The sequence below is a fragment of the Esox lucius genome, chromosome 16 (genome assembly GCF_011004845.1).
Source record: "Esox lucius isolate fEsoLuc1 chromosome 16, fEsoLuc1.pri, whole genome shotgun sequence".
Lineage (NCBI taxonomy): Eukaryota > Metazoa > Chordata > Actinopteri > Esociformes > Esocidae > Esox > Esox lucius.
The window spans coordinates 10,215,248-10,234,130 of NC_047584.1; the positions used below are offsets into that span (position 1 = coordinate 10,215,248).

Consider the following 18,883-nt stretch of genomic DNA (forward strand, 5'->3'; position numbering starts at 1 on the left):
AGGGCATTGATTACAGTGCTGCCTCACTGTTTACTGCCTCTGAAAATGATACAAGTCCATTATGATGCCTGATGAAAGTAATCAATCACTGACTGGGAGCAATTACCTTTTAATTTTGTGTCTGAAGGCACACGCCTATTCCTAAATAATGCATTGTTTGGACCAGGACACATCATGGGAAGACATTGAAAAGAAATTGATGTTCTGGACAGAGTGGATAAAAAATGATACTTAACAAAAAAAAATGCTTACTATGGGTGATTTCCATTTGATTTTAAAAGCCAGTAGAGAAAGATTTTAATGTGTTGGCTCAGCATATTAGATTTCCTAACTTCTGTCCAGCATTGTCATTTTTGGCCTCTTTCAAGTTTAGAGCAAAAACTAAATTAGTGCAAAGCAATGTTTTCATGAGCAAATGTTTTAAATGGAAGAGCTATCTCAGGGGTGCACTCTTTGATTTTGTGTATTTGATAGAGAGAAATTTTTGTGAGCTACATTTAGATAAGCTGTGGTACTAGCAAGCTGTGGTAAATATTAATTGTAGGTTGTATTTGTAAAAATATTTACCAGAAAATGATTTACAATTAAATAACTAAATAGATTTAAGATATTGAGCCATGATAATTTAATTTATGACATGACTGATTGAACTTAAATGGCCATGTATCCTCAACTTAAATGCTATTTCATTAGTAGATGATTAGTAGATATATGAGCAATAACTTAATCAAGATAAGTACATTTGTATGTATTTAAATGAATGAATTAAGACATTTGTATGACGCAACACATTTGCACATATTTTTCAAGAATGAGGATTTAGATTGTGGGGGTAGGCAAGTGGTTTCAGTCACAGGTCACTGTTTGTCATAGCAGATGAATGACTGAACATAATGATTATGATCATGTACAGTAATTTGTACAATACAAATTTACCACACATTAGCATAAAAGGAGATTATGTTAGATAATAACAATGTTATTCCCAGATTTCATTATGTATAATTACATAATGTCTCTAAATTATTTCCAGAATTTAGCAGAATTTCTGGTGATTTATGTTTCTGACATACCACGTTCCCACCAAAGAACCCTCAATCCTATTTGCAGGCAGCAAATGGCAAGAGCATTCAGAGCCGTCCACTACAATCTAACAGCAGTACCTTAAGGTCACTCCCATTGAGTCTCATTCTGTTGATCCTCCGTCCACTGGGTCTGGAAGAGTCAATCCAGTAAATGAACTCCTTCCTGTAATCAAAGTCTATGTGGATGATGTTATTCAGGCCCTGTGGGTACAAGAGAAAGAAATGACTGTAGATCATATGAACATCTATGATCCTAGATAACGAAATTATTCAAATAATGCATACAAAAAAACGAGTCAGACATGAAAAAAAAACAAATGACCCAAACCTGCATATTCATTAGGAGGAAGCTGCATGGAATTGTACTCTGCATAAAGGCTAAATGGATGCAAATTCAACATGAAAACCTCCTTTAAGAACTTGAATAGCTTTTTGCACCGCAATTTGGTGTAATTTAGAAAATGAGCAAGTTTTAAAAAGAGAAGAAAGAATAGAAAAATGCAGTGATTAATTGGTTCAACATCTTAACCTTACATTTCTTTAGTGATGTAAAGAGCAGTAAAGGAGCATTTACAACCTTCAGTGAGACTCAGGAAATTGACGGTCAAAGAAGTAAGTAATTCACATACTGGCCTGTAAAACACACATGTGCCTAGTTAATGTGTCCCCCTGTGACATTCAGTAACAATATTAATTTGGGACAATTTCCCCCTCGAGATGCCGTGCCTGCCTCCAGCTATATGGTTAAACCCAGTGAAAATGGAAGAACCACCAAGATCAGCCCTAGCTATCAAAAGAAATAAAAGCGAGGTGAAATTCTTGCTGTCATGCTCAAAAGACAACCTCCCCACCGTGCCAGCCCTGTCAGTCAGAAAGGAATGTCTCTCTCTATACAACTGCACCCCTCCCCTCCCGCGCAACGAGTGCACGGATAAGGTGTCAGACAATTTGACAGGCTGTAGCGGACTTCTTCATCAGATTATCAACACCCTCGAAGACAGCCTGTGCCAAAGCGTCCTCAGGGACCTCTTTGGGGGAGCACTCTTTTCGGTACAGCTCCTAGGGCTGACCAGCAACACTCCATTTGTAAGAACTGTGCAAAGACTGAATCGATCTCTTACGTTACACTAACAAATTACCTTTACACCACAAATTACACTTACACTACAAATGCAGGGAAAGACTGAGGTCAAAAGTAGGTATACTGTATTTGAGCCTGTCAAGTGAATTATGTTGATTGTGTGCCTAATTGCATAAAAATTTGGGAAATCAAACTCAAATCATGTGTACAGTAGTGTGATTAGGTGAAGATATACAGTGGATATAAAAAGTCTACACACCCCTGTTAAAATGGCAGGTTCTTGTGATGTAAAAGAATGAAACAAAGATAAATCATGTCAGAACTTTTTCCATTTTTAATGTGACCTATAATGTGAACAATTCAATTGAAAATTTCTAAAATAAAAACCTGGTTGCATAAGTGTGCACACCCTCTTATAACTGGGGATGTGGCTGTGTTCAGAATTAACCAATCATATTCAAACGCATGTTAAATAAAAGTAATTACACACCTGCCATCATTTAAAGTGACTCTGGTTAATCACAAATAAAATTCAGCTGTTCTAGTAGGATTTTCCTGACATTTTCATAGTTGCATCTCAGAGCAAAAGCCATGGTCCGCAGAGAGCTTCCAAAGAATCAGACGGATCTTATTGTTGAAAAATATCAGTCAGGACCAGGGTACAAAATAATTTCCAAAGCATTAGATATACCATGGAACACAGTGAAGAACGTCATCATCAACTGGAGAAAATATGGCACAACAGAGGCATTACCAAGAACTGGACGTCCCTCCAAAAATGATGAAAAGACGAGAAGAAAACTGGTCAGGGAGGCTTCCAAGAGGCCTACAGCAACATTAAAGGAACTGCAGGAATTTCTGGGAAGTACTGGCTGTGTGCTACATGTGACAACAATCTCCCATATTCTTCATATGAATGGGCTGTGGGGTAGTGTGGCAAAACGGAAGCCTTTTCTTACAAAGAAAAACATCCAAGCCCGGCTGAAGTTTGCAAAAACAAACATCAAGTCCCCCAAAAGCACGTGGGAAAATGTGTTACGGTCTGATGAAACCAAGGTTGAACTTTTTAGCCATAATTCCAAAAGGCATGTTTGGCGCAAAAACAACACTGCACATCACCCAAAGATCATGGTGGTGGCAGCATCACGCTTTGGGGCTGTTTTTCTTCAGCTGGAACTGCTGCCTTAGTCAGAATGGAGGGAATTATGAACAGTTCCAAATACTAGGCAATTTTGGCACTAAACTTTCAGGTGTCCGTTAGAAAGCTGAAGATGAAATTCACCTTTCAACACAACAATGACCCAAAGCACACATCCAAATCCACAAAAGCATGGCTTCACCAGAGTAAGATTAACATTTTGTAATTGCCCAGCCGAAGCCCAGACCTGAATCCAATTGAGCATCTGTGGGGTGATCTGAAGAGGGCTGTGCACAGGAAATGTTCTTGCAATATGACAGATTTGGACCGCTCTTGCAAAGAAGAGTGGGCAAATATTGCCATGTCAAGATGTGCCATGCAAATAGACTCCTACCCAAAAAGATTGAGTGCTGTAATAAAATCAAAAGAGTCTTAAACAAAGTATTAGTTTAAGGGTGTGCACACTTATGCAACCAGCTTAATGTGAGTTTTTAATTTTTAATTTTTCCCCCTCAAAGTTTATTTTTCAATTGAATTGTTCATGTTATAAGTCACAAAAAAAGTTCTGACATGATTTATCTTTGTCTCATTCTTTTATATCAAAATAACCTGGCATTTTAAAAGGGGTGTGTGGACTTTTTATATCCTCTGTATTCCATGTGAATTAAAGGGTTAATAGTGTACACTGATTATATCATCTTAGAATTACATAAATTGATTAGTGTTTTGATCTACACTGAACATGTAATGGTGTGATGCACTGAAACAAGGTCTGTGGAGTGTCAGCCAGACATTAATGTGGCAGGACCATTTAGTGGAGACAGCCATATGCAGATCTGTCACTTCAGCTTCCATTAAAGCTAACATGGTGATTAAAGAGAATGACTTCTGCCGAGTCCAGCCAGGCCACTCCACAGACAGAAAATTATTCTCAGTAGCCCCTATAGAATTCCCTTAGGTTAAACACCTTTCTCAGAGTGTATGATTCATATAATAAACCTGGGATTCAAGTGGGTCATATGACAGTGGTGATGACTTCTAACTATGATTGAAAAAGACTTTCCATAAGGGAACTGGGTAATACTATTTCCCTGAGTCAATCAACACAAGCAGGTCGACTCCCCCTCTGGGAGTATGGCTGAAGCATCACATTGAAATTGGAAATTTGACAAGCCAGAGAATGACAGAGGCATGTAATCCAATGGTTGAAGCTAGAAGGCAGACAGGGTATGTGATTAAGAACTCTCTCTGTAAGAGGTTGCAGTGAGTTTTCTAAATCAATATCGCAGTTTTGATCTTTTCACAACAACCACGTTACCAAAACCTATTATATACCTGAACACAAGGTTGTTAGAATGCTGTTCACTGAATACAGTGAGTGCCCTCATAACTTCTCAGGAAGCTGAGAGACCTGGGACCGGACCTTGCCTGGCGCAACTGGATCCTTGACTTCCTGACGGGCTGACCCTAAGCTTGTTTGGCTACATCACCTCCTCCGTGCTGACCCTAAACACACAGGCCTTACAAGGGTCCAAGCTCATTCCCCTGTAATCATTGTTCATCCATGACTGAGTCGCCAAAGATAACTCCAACGCAATCAAGTATGGTGATGACTGCACAACCCCTTCCGCAGCGTAAAAGAAGTTGTTGATCATCAACATAGAATAGACAGCATGCCTACACATAGACATGTAGAGAGTCAAAAGCTTACAGTTCCTTGGCATGCACATTTTCTCCACAAAGAGCAGCAGAGGTCGTGGCATTGATGGTCCTCTGCCATCCAAGCCATATGTTGTTTACACTACTACCAACTGACAAAGACAGTTAAGCAGTATCATTGCCAGGACAGAGAGACTGAATAAGTGTTTAACCCCAGGCCATCAGACTGTGAAGTCCGATATCTGCCCTGCGCCCTGATCTGCACTGAATAGCCCTTGACTCACATTCAAAATCACATGCACACATGAAACAAGAATGTGACGCATTGAGCATGCTACAGGGTTGGTAACTTGCTTGGTTTTGAGAATTCTCAATTCCCACAGATTGAAAAAAAAAATACAATGATGAAATTTACACTGCTAACATTTCTAAAGTTGCTATATTATCAAGTTTGGCTAGCCTATTCTTGATGATTCTTCTAAAAATCTTGAAGACTAAATAGTTTGGCCTAAGGTTTCAATTCTCACCCACTCACATTAACTATTTCTACTTTAGTAGAGGCATGAAACTCAAGTTTTACAGGCCACTTTGGGCCTTTAGGCAAACTTGCAAAATATTCCCATATATATTTTCAGCATTTTCTTTCTGAGAGTGCAGAAGTTTAGAAAAAGTTATGTTATTAATCTTGGAGTAGCTTTAATAGGGGGTTAACCAAATAGAAGATCGTTTATTTCAGTACTTGGATAGGGACAATATTCTCCACAAAAATGTTATATATGCGCATTGCAATTTTGATGAATGTTACTCTAAGCATTCCCCCCTTTTCAATTCTGCCTATCTATTAATATTGATTTTGCTCACCAATTAAAATGTTTTGCTCATTGAATTCTCCTCCCAGGGCAAATTATCTCCTCATGCATCATTCCACAAATTCATTTGACATCCATCTTACTGGCGTTAACACGTTTAGCCTATAGTAATCTATCTTTATTCAGCTACCAAAAAAAACAAGAGTCAAGCAGAAATGTTCGTAGAAAGTCATGGCAAGCATGCAGAAAACATTACAGCGAGGAGCCAGGCATGCAGCCACTATACCTACAGTGGACAAAAAAGTATTTAGTCAGCCACCAATTGTGCAAGTTCTCCCACTTAAAAATATGAGAAAGGCCTGTAATTTTCATCATAGGTACAATGTGTTTATTGGTAAATTATGGAGGAAAATAAGTATTTGGTCAATAACAAAAGTTCATCTCAATACTTTGTTATATAACCTTTGTTGGCAATGACAGATGTCAAACGTTCACAAGGTGAACGTTTGACCTCTGAAAAGTCTTCACAAGGTTTTCACACACTGTTGCTGGTATTTTGGCCCATTCCTCCATGCAGATCTCCTCTAGAGTAGTGATGTTTTGGGGCTGTTGCTGGACAACAAGGACTTTCAACTCTCTCCAAAGATTTTCTAAGGGGTTGAGATCTGGTGACTGGCTAGGCCACTCCAGGACCTTGAAATGCTTCTTACGAAGCCACTCCTTCGTTGCCCGGGCGGTGTGTTTGGGATCATTGTTATGCTGAAAGACACAGCCACGTTTCATCTTCAATGCCCTTGCTGATGGAAGGAGGTTTTCACTCAAAACCTCCCGATACATGGTCCCATTCATTCTTTCCTTTACACGGATCAGTCATCCTGGTCCCTTTGCAGAAAAACAGCCCCAAAGCATGATGTTTCCACCCCTATGCTTCACAGTAGGTATGGTGTTCTTTGGATGCAACTCAGCATTCTTTCTCTTCCAAATACAACAAGTTGAGTTTTTACCAAAAAGTTCTATTTTGGTTTCATCTGACCATATGACATTCTCCCAAACCTCTTCTGGACCATCCAAATGCTCTCTAGCAAACCTCAGATGGGCCTGGACATGTACTGGCTTATGCAGGGGGACACGTCTGGCACTGCAGGATTTGAGTCCCTGGCAGCGTAGTGTGTTACTGATGGTAGCCTTTGATACTTTGGTCCCAGCTCTCTGCAGGTCATTCACTAGGTCCCCCCGTGTGGTTCTGGGATTTTTGCTCACCGTTCTTGTGATCATTTTTACTCCACGGGGTGAGATCTTGCGTGGAGCCCCGGATCAAGGGAGATTTTTCAGTAGTCTTGTATGTCTTCCATTTTCTTATCATTGCTCCCACAGTTGATTTCTTCACACCAAGCTGCTTAACTATATGTGCAGGTCTACAATTTTGTTTCTGGTGTCCTTTGACAGCTCTTTGGTCTTGGCCATAGTGGAGTTTGGAGTGTGACTGTTTGAGGATGTGGACAGGTGTCTTTTATACTGATAACAAGTTCAAACAGGTGCCATTAATACAGGTAACGAGTGGAGGACAGAGGAGCCTCTTAAAGAAGAAGTTACAGGTCTGTGAGAGCCAGAAATCCTGCTTGTTTGTAGGTGACCAAATTCTTATTTTACAATTTACCAATGAATTCATTAAAAATCCCACAATGTGTTTTTCTGGAGAAAAAAAAATCTAATTTTGTCTCTCATAGTTGAAGTGTACCTATGATGAAAATTACAGGCCTCATCTTTTTAAGTGGGAGAACTTGCACAATTGGTGGCTGACTAAATACTTTTTTGTCCCACTGTATATGACAGCTTCCACCAGGTAGCCATTGGTTCAGCCAGACTGACCCTTGTTTTTTGAGCTGTAGAGTCTCTCCCTCTAATTACCTTGACAACATGATCCGCCGATTGTACATGTAAGTAGATTGCTAATCTCAAAGCAAGTTGAAAATATTCATTTGTTTTTGGCATAACTTACTAAATAGTAATGGGCATTGAAGTTACTTGGTGGTTAAAGTTAGTGCTATTACCATCTGCCTTAGCAAATAACACAATCAGGAACTTATTAAAATCAATACTGGGGTTATGTAACACCATTGAGTGTTAATTTCACTTGCAGAGTTAATTCCCAAATCAACACTTGTAGTTACAATTAAAAATCCAGATGACACTGGCCAATTTGCTGTGTATTGTATACTTAAGGTATCCGCTTACCTGTTTCAAAATGGTGTAATTTGATCCATCCACACTTAGTTTCCTGATTTCATGATGATCTGCCAGTATGAGAAAAGGTTCCTCCACTGAAAAGAAGAAACAGTTACATTTAACAACTGTCTTTCTTCAACATTTATGCTGTTCGGTCCCCAATTGAGGCAAGCTGACACACATTGCTCCTCAATGTGTTGCTGTAAATGACAATGGGTTCTCAATCAAGTTACCTGGCAAAATAAACCATATCCACAAACATCCTTCATAATTAAGTAAACATTGATTTCACAGAAACACTATCATCAGACTAACCTACTGGCATATTACAGTATTGGTAATTGGTATCTTTGGAACAAGCTTTCACAATTGATACTGCAAGTATTTGGACCCACAATTATGTTAAGTCGTGAAGAAAAAAACAAGTAAAAAGCAGTAAAGAGTACCCTAAAAATATAACTGAATGTAGATGGAAATATGGCTTCGTATGACCAATATCACAATAGTGATGTATAATTACAGAATTATTTTGGGCAAGGAAATTTCAAACCATTATCTTCACAGCACTGAAAGCGTTTTGCAGAAAACATGTTTTGCAAGCATTTAGCAACTATAAAATGTTTGCAAATCTTTGCAATTTCGACCAATTTTGAAATGTTTAAGCTAATATCCAGCAAAAACATAGCATTTGTACATGGTGTGGAATCTGTGCATTAACAATTACAATATGAATGTACGTTTCATTGGAAGTGAATGTGCCTAGATAATGAGAACAACAGAAACCTCTCTGTTTAGATTATCTCTTTGTAGGTTGTGCTCTAATGACAGGAATGTTTACGATGGCCATATGGCATGGGGGTTGACTTCTAAAAAGTTAGAAATGCCCTTAATGTATAGGCTAGCTGGTAACCAACATTACAGTGAGAAGAGATTGACTGAGATGAGATTGAGGTTGTGTAAGGAAGACCAGGTCCGTAACCTCATGAACAAGACCATCTAATGCTGCAATAAATAATTTAATTTCTCTCTCCCTTGACAAACGGGTATGCTAATTATTACAACCACTATACGAAACGGCCGATTTCTAACAATGGCTTATGCTGTTTTCTTACGCTGAATAATGATAGAAATTAAGCAGGATCTAGCCAGTGGGAGGAATATAATAATAATAATGAAAAATTATATTATATAATAATATATTAAAAACAATACAGATTATTGTCCAACGTTATTGTAAAAAAACAAATGCTTTTTATTTTTTGTATTATTCTTATTTGGTTTTGGTCATTTACACAAAGTTTCTCCATCTCAAAAGAGAAGATGGAAAAAAAAAAAAAAATCATCAATTCAAATCCCAGCAGGTTGCTAGCCATGAAGTCTCATAGTTTGGGATCCCTGCTGTGGAACACCACGTAAGGATTAGTTAAATTATGTGAAGTACTTTACATCACTAGTGAACCATCCTGGACTACAGTATAATAGAAGATTGCTGCCAAGAAATGTGAATAATCTTACCAGAGAGAGCCTTGCATTTGTTTGGGTTACGCTGCAGGGCCTCGTAACCATCCACACACAGACACTTGAAGGATCCATAGGTGTTGATGCAACGCTGGCTGCAGGGCAGGCTGGAGGAACATTCGTCAACATCCACACACGTTTTCCCATCGTCTTTCAGCCGGAATCCAGGCCAACACTTGCACTGACATCATGGAAAATGGAAACATTTTATTTTGCATGATTAATTGAACCAGGCAAGTCAGTAAAAACAAAGATGTATTAACAATGATGCCCTGGCAAGAGGCAAAACTGTGGGAACGGAATTAGGATATTTTTTGAGTACAGCATGAAGAGAGACGTGTGACAACACTACATGAAGAGAGGCCTGAGAAAACAGGACATGAAGAGAGACCTGGACAACACAACATGAAGAGAGACCTGTGAAAACACCACATGAAGAAAGACCTGTCAGACAACAGAAAATGGCAGCAACACCACCTGTTTCCAATATAGCATGACAACAAAACATGGTAATGAAATACAAAACTGCACCAACATTGTTAGGCACAGACAGCAACATTTAGCAGAGAACAACAAGGTGTCAGGAAAACCCATTACTCTTTAGTTGGGGCAATAAAGAATAATTAATAGATCTTAGAGGCAAATTCCATTAATTGACTCCCGCTCTCAAATCAGCCAAGATGTACTGTTGAGGGCCGGTACCATCCGTGTGTAGGGGGTAGTCATTGGCATGGTTGCCTTGCCTCCATGTGGCAGCTTAGGTGGCTGTTAACTCAATCACAGCACATTCTATTGGGCACTTCTGCATTGTCACAAGAAACAGAATGGCATTGGATGTGCTTTAGAGGACACCTGTCCATAATCACGCGAAGCAGAGGTGTTGCAGCCACCCATGTTGAAGCCCCTGAGGAGATTTTGTAAAGAGATTACTTATAGCATGTATTCTCCCCTTTTCGCGCTATCAATTTGCTTCCTTTATATGTCACGCTGCCGGAACAGGTGCGCTACGCTCACAAAACAAGCATCGTATGCTATTAAGATATGTTCAGCACCCTCTGATCAAAATAACTTATTGCCGCTTTGCATTTCTCTGGATTTCAACTCCACCAAGTCCTCTGAGAGTTGCAGCGATGAGGTATGGCATTGGGGAAAAGTTTTTAAAAAAGTGATTTACAACATGATGTTAGATGGTTCCTCACCCTGAAGGTAGTCTACAGGCAAGATAAACTGCAATCTATGGTAAATCTTTCTTAAAACAGACATTAACTTTATTCACCGCTAGCTAAAATATATGGAAATGATGAGGGCTTGTGAGCATGTTTCTTTAATTGCCAAATTACCTTGAAAGATGGAGACTGGGACTATTGCGATTAACTAAATAATTCTTTAATACTCCCATATTGGGCTAAATGTATAACATGTTGTTTATATGTGGATTATCAAAGTAGATTCATATCTCTGCTAGCGATTAAATTCCTGGTTTGAATGCATGTGTTTCTGATGACAAGGCTCACAAGTGCATATTTAATCAATAAACCAAATAAAGAGTTAATCTCTGTCATTTGTGAATCATGTATTACAGTTTCTGTAGGCATTTAAATGACTTTTAGGGTAAGGAACTATCAATGATCAAGTTGTAAATAGTAATAGGATGTCTTGAAATTATTTTTGACAAACTGTCTGGTTGCTTGCTACAGCAAACTGAAGTAGGACCCAGGAAAGACCCAGGTGCTGAATGTTGTTTATAGAATAATACTAGATGCATTTAACGAAAAGGGCTTAAAGATTACTAGATTAAAACATTATTGCACTACTAACAATTTTATACCTCATACTGATTTGTCTCCTTCTCTCTCCTCCAAACCTATGCTCTCAGCCCCTACAGATGGTCATGCATCATCAAAATCTTTGTTCTCTTTCACCTACTGCGCTCTCCTCTATCCTATAATCCATCCCATCTGCTAAATCCTTCTCATCTTTACACAACAAGTCACTTTGGCTCCATCATATACTCTCATTGTCTCTCCCACCATTGCTATATGGACGACAGTGAAACTTTTAGATTTTTTTCTTTAACCCCACTCAGACACCTCGGTGCCGAGACTACTTTCTACTTGCATGGCTGACCTCTCTGCTTGGATGTCTGCCTATCACCTCAAAATGACCCTAAACAGGTCAGAGCTGCTGTTCCTCCGGGAGGCCTGTACGTTTTTGAAGTCCTACCTGTTATCGTTGACAACTCTGTGATGTACCCCGCTCAGATGCAAAGCCCCTAGGTGTTACACTGGATAACACCCTGATGTTTTCAGCAAATGAGGGGACTGCTCCTGCAGGTTTGTGCTCTACAACATTTGTAGATTATGACACACAGGAAACGGCACAGCCACTAATCCAGGAACTTGTCTTCGTATGTCTATATTACTGAGACTTACTGTTGGCATGTCTCCCTGGTTGTGCCTTCAACACCCAGCAACTTATTTAGAATGACTCAGCCCACCTGGTGTTCAAACTTCACAAGATCTTGCAAATCTGTCATTATGCTGGCTTTCAGTTGAAGCTTGCATCCACTAACTTTGGGCAGTGCTCAAACACTATATCCTTACCAAGCTCTATGTTCTACTGCATATGGTCTCTTGGCTTTCCCAACCCTGTGGGAGGACAGCTCCCAGTTGGCCTAGCCAAAGCTTCTCCTTTTCCCTTCACCCCAAATGTGAAACTAGTTTTTCCTTAAAATTAAGACATCAGAGACCCTGCACATTTTCAAAAAACTTTTGAAACTCTACCTTCTTTAAAGACTGTCCCATAGTGTATTTCTCTTTATTCTAACATAGATCTTGCGGACAGCTTCTTCAGTGATGTGCCCTTACTACTATTGACTTGTGTGGTTGTCCCACTGGGCTATCTTAAGATGATAGTGCTAAACAATCTGCATAATGACAAAATCTTCTTTCATTTTATTGCAGAGTATTTGTTTTATAGCACCATGGAAATAAGCTAAATATTATAGGTATTTTGTTAATTATGACATACTGTTGTCCACAAGTTGTAGCAAAATTATTCAAGTCAGAAAGCTCCCACTTAATGGAGGTCAAGCATCTAGAGTATTGTGGCGCAATTTTGTTATTACCTTAAATGATTTTTTAGATACTTCAGAACTAAATCCATTTAACAAATCACACCAAAAAACAATATAGTTTGGAAGTATTTATGCATTCAAAGCAATGAGAAATGCAATTACATTATGCTAAACATGTTACCACAAGGCTAAAATTGGAGTCAAATGCATCAACAGGTGCACATTATAAGAAAATCATTAGTAAGTAACCTAGGAGGATCTAGCCTTCCATAAATATTAGAAACTTGCTGTGGTTTGGTCTCAACCATATAGGTGTATGGGAAACCATTATATCAAGGTCAAAAGACCTATCCAAAGCCCTCTAACCATACTCTAACCGTACAAAGTTGGCATACATGGGAGGTCAGAAATGAAGAAGCCTTTGCCCTCAAAATAAGAGTTTTAAGACACGGCTGATTTCTGCCAGAGAACACCTGGGTAAAGACCAAAACTACTGGAGCAAAATGCTCTGAACAGATGATTTAAAGGAGGAGTTGTTTGGCCGCAATGCCAGATGCCATATTTGGTGAAAACAAATCACTGGCTTTGAACAGAACATAAAGCATGGAGACAGTGGCAACATGGTTTGAGGCTGCTTTGCTGCCCCAGGGCATGGCAAGAGTGTCATCATGGGTCAACCATGAATTCCATATTGTACCTATGAATTTTACAGGAGAATGTGAGGCCATCTCAATCCTATCATAATGCTCAGGGGGACTTGAACCTGATAACATTTGATGCAATACTGTAAAGGAAAGTTGGTAAAAACACAGTGTAATAAACTGATAGACAATTACAAGAAATTTAAATGTTAAGACAAATGTTGTAAGACTAGTTATTGAAGCTCAGGGTGGACATTTTTTTCTTCACACTATGAAAATGCATATCTGTCCACTTTTAATAAATAAATGATTGCACAATATAATCTGTCATTTGTTCATTTAGGTTACCTTTATCTGTCAATATTGTTGAAGATTAAATATCCATATGTCTGAACACACAAAGGAAAAAGACACATTTTCCAGGGGGTGTATTTACTTTTCCACATGACTTTTATTAGCCAATTCAGATATTCAGTGAAAGATTCAGGGTCATCACTGTGTTCCTGTCTTTTGCGTAATATTTCAGAGAATATTTGAAGCAAATTTGGCTGGACTGTGTGTTTGAGGTGACAAATTTGGCTGGACTGTTTGTCTAAAGACTGAGGTGATACAGTGTCCATGAACGCTGGAACATGTCTTTACAATTCAAACAGGCCAAATTGTTGATCTACTGTGATGCAGATTTAATCTACTGTAGTACTCTATTTGCTAAAGATTACTAATGGATTAATTAAAATGCATTGCAGACAGCTAGACATTCTCCTACATTGCCAAACTAAATTAAAACATTTTCCCACTCAAAAACTAAAACAAAAACTAAAAAAACTGGAAGTATGATGACATACTTTAAACGTCTTGGTGCAAGAACAAACAAAAAAATGTTCGCTGCAACTCCTGCCCACAGTATCTCTAAGTGCTTGAATCAGCTATTACAGGTCCCTGCTTAAATCTCTCTCTGATCCAGAGTTCTAACCTTGAGGGCCTTTCTGCTGATCTTTCTGTTCAGACCTACAGATGGATCAGCTAGGGGTCTGCATTGATGTGCTCTCTGATCGTTCAGCAGTGTTATGCTTCAGTCTCTAGACAGCCAGACCGGGGGAAGACATTTTACTCTGTCCTTCCTGGTCACTTTGTGATGCACAGAGCAGGGGGCAGGGGGAAGCAGAAGGGGGGCAGTGGGGGAACCCAGAGTGAGGTCAAGGGTGTGTTATTCTGACAACTCTGATGGCTGTGGGGTCACCCCGGTGCGACGGCCATGCCCTGGATCCAGATCTGACAGCAGAGTACAATGGTCTCTCCTCAGCACAACTGTCCCTCTCTGGCCGTGTCTCAAATGGAACCATTATTTCCTATAGGGCCGAAAGAACTTGGCAAACGTATTTCTCCACAGGGAAATAGGGTGCAATAAGATGCAGCAACTTTATCTGGAGCCAGACTGCCAGCTGCCAAGGATCACAGCAAACAAACAGCTAGCATGAAAGCTTCTCAAAACCATTTAATAAACTTTCATCAGTCATATCCATGGCAGAGGTTTGTGAACGATGACGACGACGGTGACAGGATCCTACTGGGATGTGTGTATAACATTGTTTGATGGTGTTTGTGTGGGTAAGCCTAATAAACAATACAACCAATCATTTGAATCCCGCACACAGATAATAATGTTATCATGGTCTTCTTCATACAAAAAATGATGAGCAACAGTTCCCTTGATCAAAGACAGATTATTTGTGCACTTATTCAAAAAAAAAATATTGTTCTTTCGGGTAATAACGGTACGGCCTCTAGTGCAGTACCTGACATGACATCTAGAACCAAAACCCCTGGAGAGGACACTTTCTGACTATATCGTACACTGCACATGCTGTCCAATCTATAACAAGGCCAGAAAGTTGTCATCCTTACCTTGTATCCAACAGTAAGATCCTGACAGTCCTGTGTACAGCCACTGACTCTGCGATTCAGACATTCATTCACGTTGCAGTTCTTCTCATCGGACTGGTCTCCACAGTCATCTTTCTTGTCACACAGACTCCCTTCAGAGATGCAGCGTCCATTGGAACACATGAAGAAAGAACCGTTGCACAGGCTCCCTGAAAGATCATTTACAATTGTCAGTGGTGAGACAAAACACATTTACGATGCACATACCACACTGTGGTGAATTAGATTTATTGTATAAAATATCCCTATATAGATGGATGCTCTCACTGCTTTTATTACTAATGTTTGTTTCTTTTCTCTTTTATAGTAGTTGCTGACAGTAATGGATTAGCTTCACAGAGAGACCCGAACCGCAGGTGCCCATACTACCTGGAGCCAAACTAACAACAGGATATTACACTACCTGCAGCCAGACTAGCTGTGACCAAGAATTTGAACATCAGCAAACTACACTACCTGCGGCGAGGCATTTAAGATTCAGGGGCAGTTCATCAGATTGGTCTGGACAGTCTGGGTAGCCGTCACACTCCCACTGAGCACTGAGCAGGCAGCGGCCATCCCCGCAGCGAAACTCCTCAGGTTCACAGGACCGGTACTCTGCAAGGAAACCCAGACATCAACTGACAGTCACACAAACACGTTGTGACAGTTCCGGAAGATTACCGAAAAAGCCATTCCGCTTCCAACAAATCTCCAACTGTTGCCGTTCATCGTCGTAATAACGCATAGCCTGCGTTACACCCTTGACCGCCCCGCGTTAGGAAATTAAGACTAAGCAACAATTGGACTTGCCACATTCGAGCGACTCGTCGGATCCGTCGCTGCAGTCGTAGTCGTGGTCACAGACGAAACGCTGGGGGACGCAGGCTTTGTTGTGACAACGGAAGGAGTTGTCATCACATGTGTTGTTGGGTGCTGCGGAGAGCAGGTGAGAACCATGTTTGAAGGGTTACACTGTGAGTGCAACATCCTGGCACTCGAGAAAGGTGGCATCAAAATAAATATGTTCACAGCAGGGAGCCAGCAGTGGATGAAGGAGGGTGGGGGTGGTGTCGTTTCAGTTCAGTGGCACTTTCCAGGAATTTCTCTCACCACTTAAAAAGGGAATGCCTGGATTTGCCGTCTATATTTGCATAGATCAGATAACAATTAATATGGAGGGTCACTGCAATCGTACCACATCCAGCTGCAGCCAGTTCGTCGCTGCCGTCGGGACAGTCTCTTTCCCCGTCACAGAGCCAGCGTTTGGGCACACAAGCGTAAGACCCAGGGCAGCTGAATAAGCCTGGAGCACACGTCACCAAACCTGAGGGGAAAATAGGGAAGAAGGCATCAAGGGGTCAAAAGGGGCTAGGCTGAACTAGGGCAGGTCAAGCAACCCACAGCGAGTTTAGTTGAACTTTGACTGCTGACAGTAATGGATTTTTTCAACAAAGACGATTATTATTAGCTCCAACATAAAGGATGGCAATATGATTCCATTTATGCGGCTTACATTCAAGCAAAGGCTTGCATTGTAGAAGATCTATTAGATTTTACATGGCCTCAGAGACAATACAAAGCAACGAATAAAAACATTAAACTGTCACAATGAGGGTAAGTACATTCGCTAGGTAATGTTCAAAACGTAATTCCTTGTTTTAATTGCAGTAGTGTAGGGAAAAAGATTTGGGTTATATTATTATTGCCTTGACATAGCCAGTAATATCCAATTATACCATTATTCTCAGCCTATGTATTTATTTTTGCATGATTATTTCTGTTTATAGGGAAAATTCATCATTGTCCCATCTCATTTGCGCCGTGAAATTCCAATGCCTCCTAACCTTAATAAAGCTTCCCTCACCACTACTACATTTCTTTTTTCATATGTTTCTAATTTCATTTATGCTATCAACTAGAACTGAGCTGCCCAATGTTTGTCCTGGATGGCCAAAACACTAGGTTTTCATCCTATCATTATAACAAAGCTCTCATACAGACCTGGGATAGCCAGTGAGTGCAACTTACTATTAGGTAGAGACCCTCCAGGATGAGGTAGAGACCCTCCAGGGGGAAGATAGGGCAGGCCGAGTCTAGAAACTTGAGTCAAACCTAAAAGTGTCCCGCTGGTCTAAAACAATGATGCAACGCAATGACGTCCTTCCAACCACAGTTTTAGCTTGGTCTCAAACTGCATGTTGCAGACACAGTGTTAGCATCCCCTTAGAGGACTTACCACAGATCTGCACACTCTCATCCAGTCCATCCTCACAGTCGTTCTCCCCATCACACAGCCACTGCTTGGCAATGCACTTGTTCTTGGAGCAGGCGAACTGGTTCCAGAGGCAAGAGGAGTCTAGGAAGGAAGCAGCAAATCCAAACAAACAAGTAAAAAAAAAAAAAAGAAACGGGTCAAAAACAACAAGTCCAATCAGTCATTTTACGTCAAAGCACAAGTAGCTGGGTTCTTATCTGCCCCTTGGACTTTCTATTTTCAGAGAGGGCCTTGCAGGCAAGTAGAAGATCTAGTATGTGTTTTGGCGTCTTACGCTTTTTAATAGAAAAAAAAGCTGTGGGGCTCTTAAGGCCAGCTGATAAATAATGAAATAAAAATAAAAGGCTAGAGCTCACTCAATGCAAATAGGCAGAATAGGGCCTATTGCAAAGCAGTTGACTGAGGCAGAAGGATATGTTGACGTCGTCATGCACAGACTTGATAACAAAGGTCAAACATCATGGGCATTCAGCTAAAAAGAAAAGCCAATGTAGCTTATTTTAAGATATTGGCACAAGCGGATCAGCAATCGCTGAACTCAATGGTGAGTTGTACTAGCCTACAATAGGGAGTATAGCCTAACATTATGTATATGGTCTTTACCACTGGGTGAGCCAGGACACTAGGAAGGTTAAGTACGCAATACTGTAGAAAATATACACTCTGTATTTACTTACTTTTCATTGGCCTACACTATCAAAACATTGACACAGGAACTCTGAAGGGGAGAGGGAGGCAGCTATGCGATTATAACAGCATAAAGGCTGTGATTACACAGCCACCTCTCCCTTCCACTTTCCATATATATTTTATAGGCTACATGTTTTAACGTGATCCTACGTGCCAGTTAGGTTATGAATAGCCAATGCTCTTATGAAGGAAAAATGTGATGTGGTCTTGTGTGTGTAAGATGCGCTGGTGGCTTTGATTAATGGGTTTGTTGACGGTAGAGAGTGAGTGTTTCAGAGTATGAAAGCAGACTGGAGCTGGTGTTAGGACAAGGAGCAGAGCACGCGTAATTTGATAAGAGCTCTGAGTGTGTCTTCATATTATTTCTTGGGCATAAAAATCTCCCTTCAGAAAATGTCTTACATTTACACATCTCTGTTGTTGTAATGTGGTCTGACACTGATTCATAGTCTGGCAGTCAATTTCAAAGTCGAAAAACACAAATGTGGACCAAATTTGAAATTGCATGCAGAAGTTACGCTTTGCTCCTTGGTTAGGTGGACTGTCACACATAATTATTGTGTATTTGATGTATAATTAGTGCCCCACTTGCCTACTTGGACACAACATTTGCAGTACATTTTAGCTATGAAATAGGTGCAGTAGGTGATATTCTCCACAGCGACTAACAGTTCATACATTCATCTGAAAGTACAGCTAGGTAAATCACAACAGTCATAAGCCATGTTTTTATCCACAGTTATCATGTGAGTAATGTCA

The 18,883-nt window shown here is 40.1% G+C and overlaps 1 protein-coding gene across 2 annotated transcripts in view; it reads right to left on the reverse strand.

Moving 5' to 3' along the window:
• lrp1bb (low density lipoprotein receptor-related protein 1Bb) overlaps positions 1-18,883 on the reverse strand; it is a 428,510-nt gene that overhangs the window by 69,687 nt on the left and 339,940 nt on the right. For both annotated transcript variants that reach the window (XM_020055063.3, XM_020055064.3), the window contains 8 exons: positions 17,396-17,515; positions 16,355-16,483; positions 15,970-16,092; positions 15,634-15,774; positions 15,139-15,326; positions 9,514-9,697; positions 8,008-8,093; positions 1,164-1,286 (listed from right to left, as the gene is read on the reverse strand). In XM_020055063.3, coding sequence (XP_019910622.3) covers positions 1,164-1,286; positions 8,008-8,093; positions 9,514-9,697; positions 15,139-15,326; positions 15,634-15,774; positions 15,970-16,092; positions 16,355-16,483; positions 17,396-17,515 — 1,094 coding nt within the window. The remainder of the gene's footprint in view (positions 1-1,163; positions 1,287-8,007; positions 8,094-9,513; positions 9,698-15,138; positions 15,327-15,633; positions 15,775-15,969; positions 16,093-16,354; positions 16,484-17,395; positions 17,516-18,883) is intronic.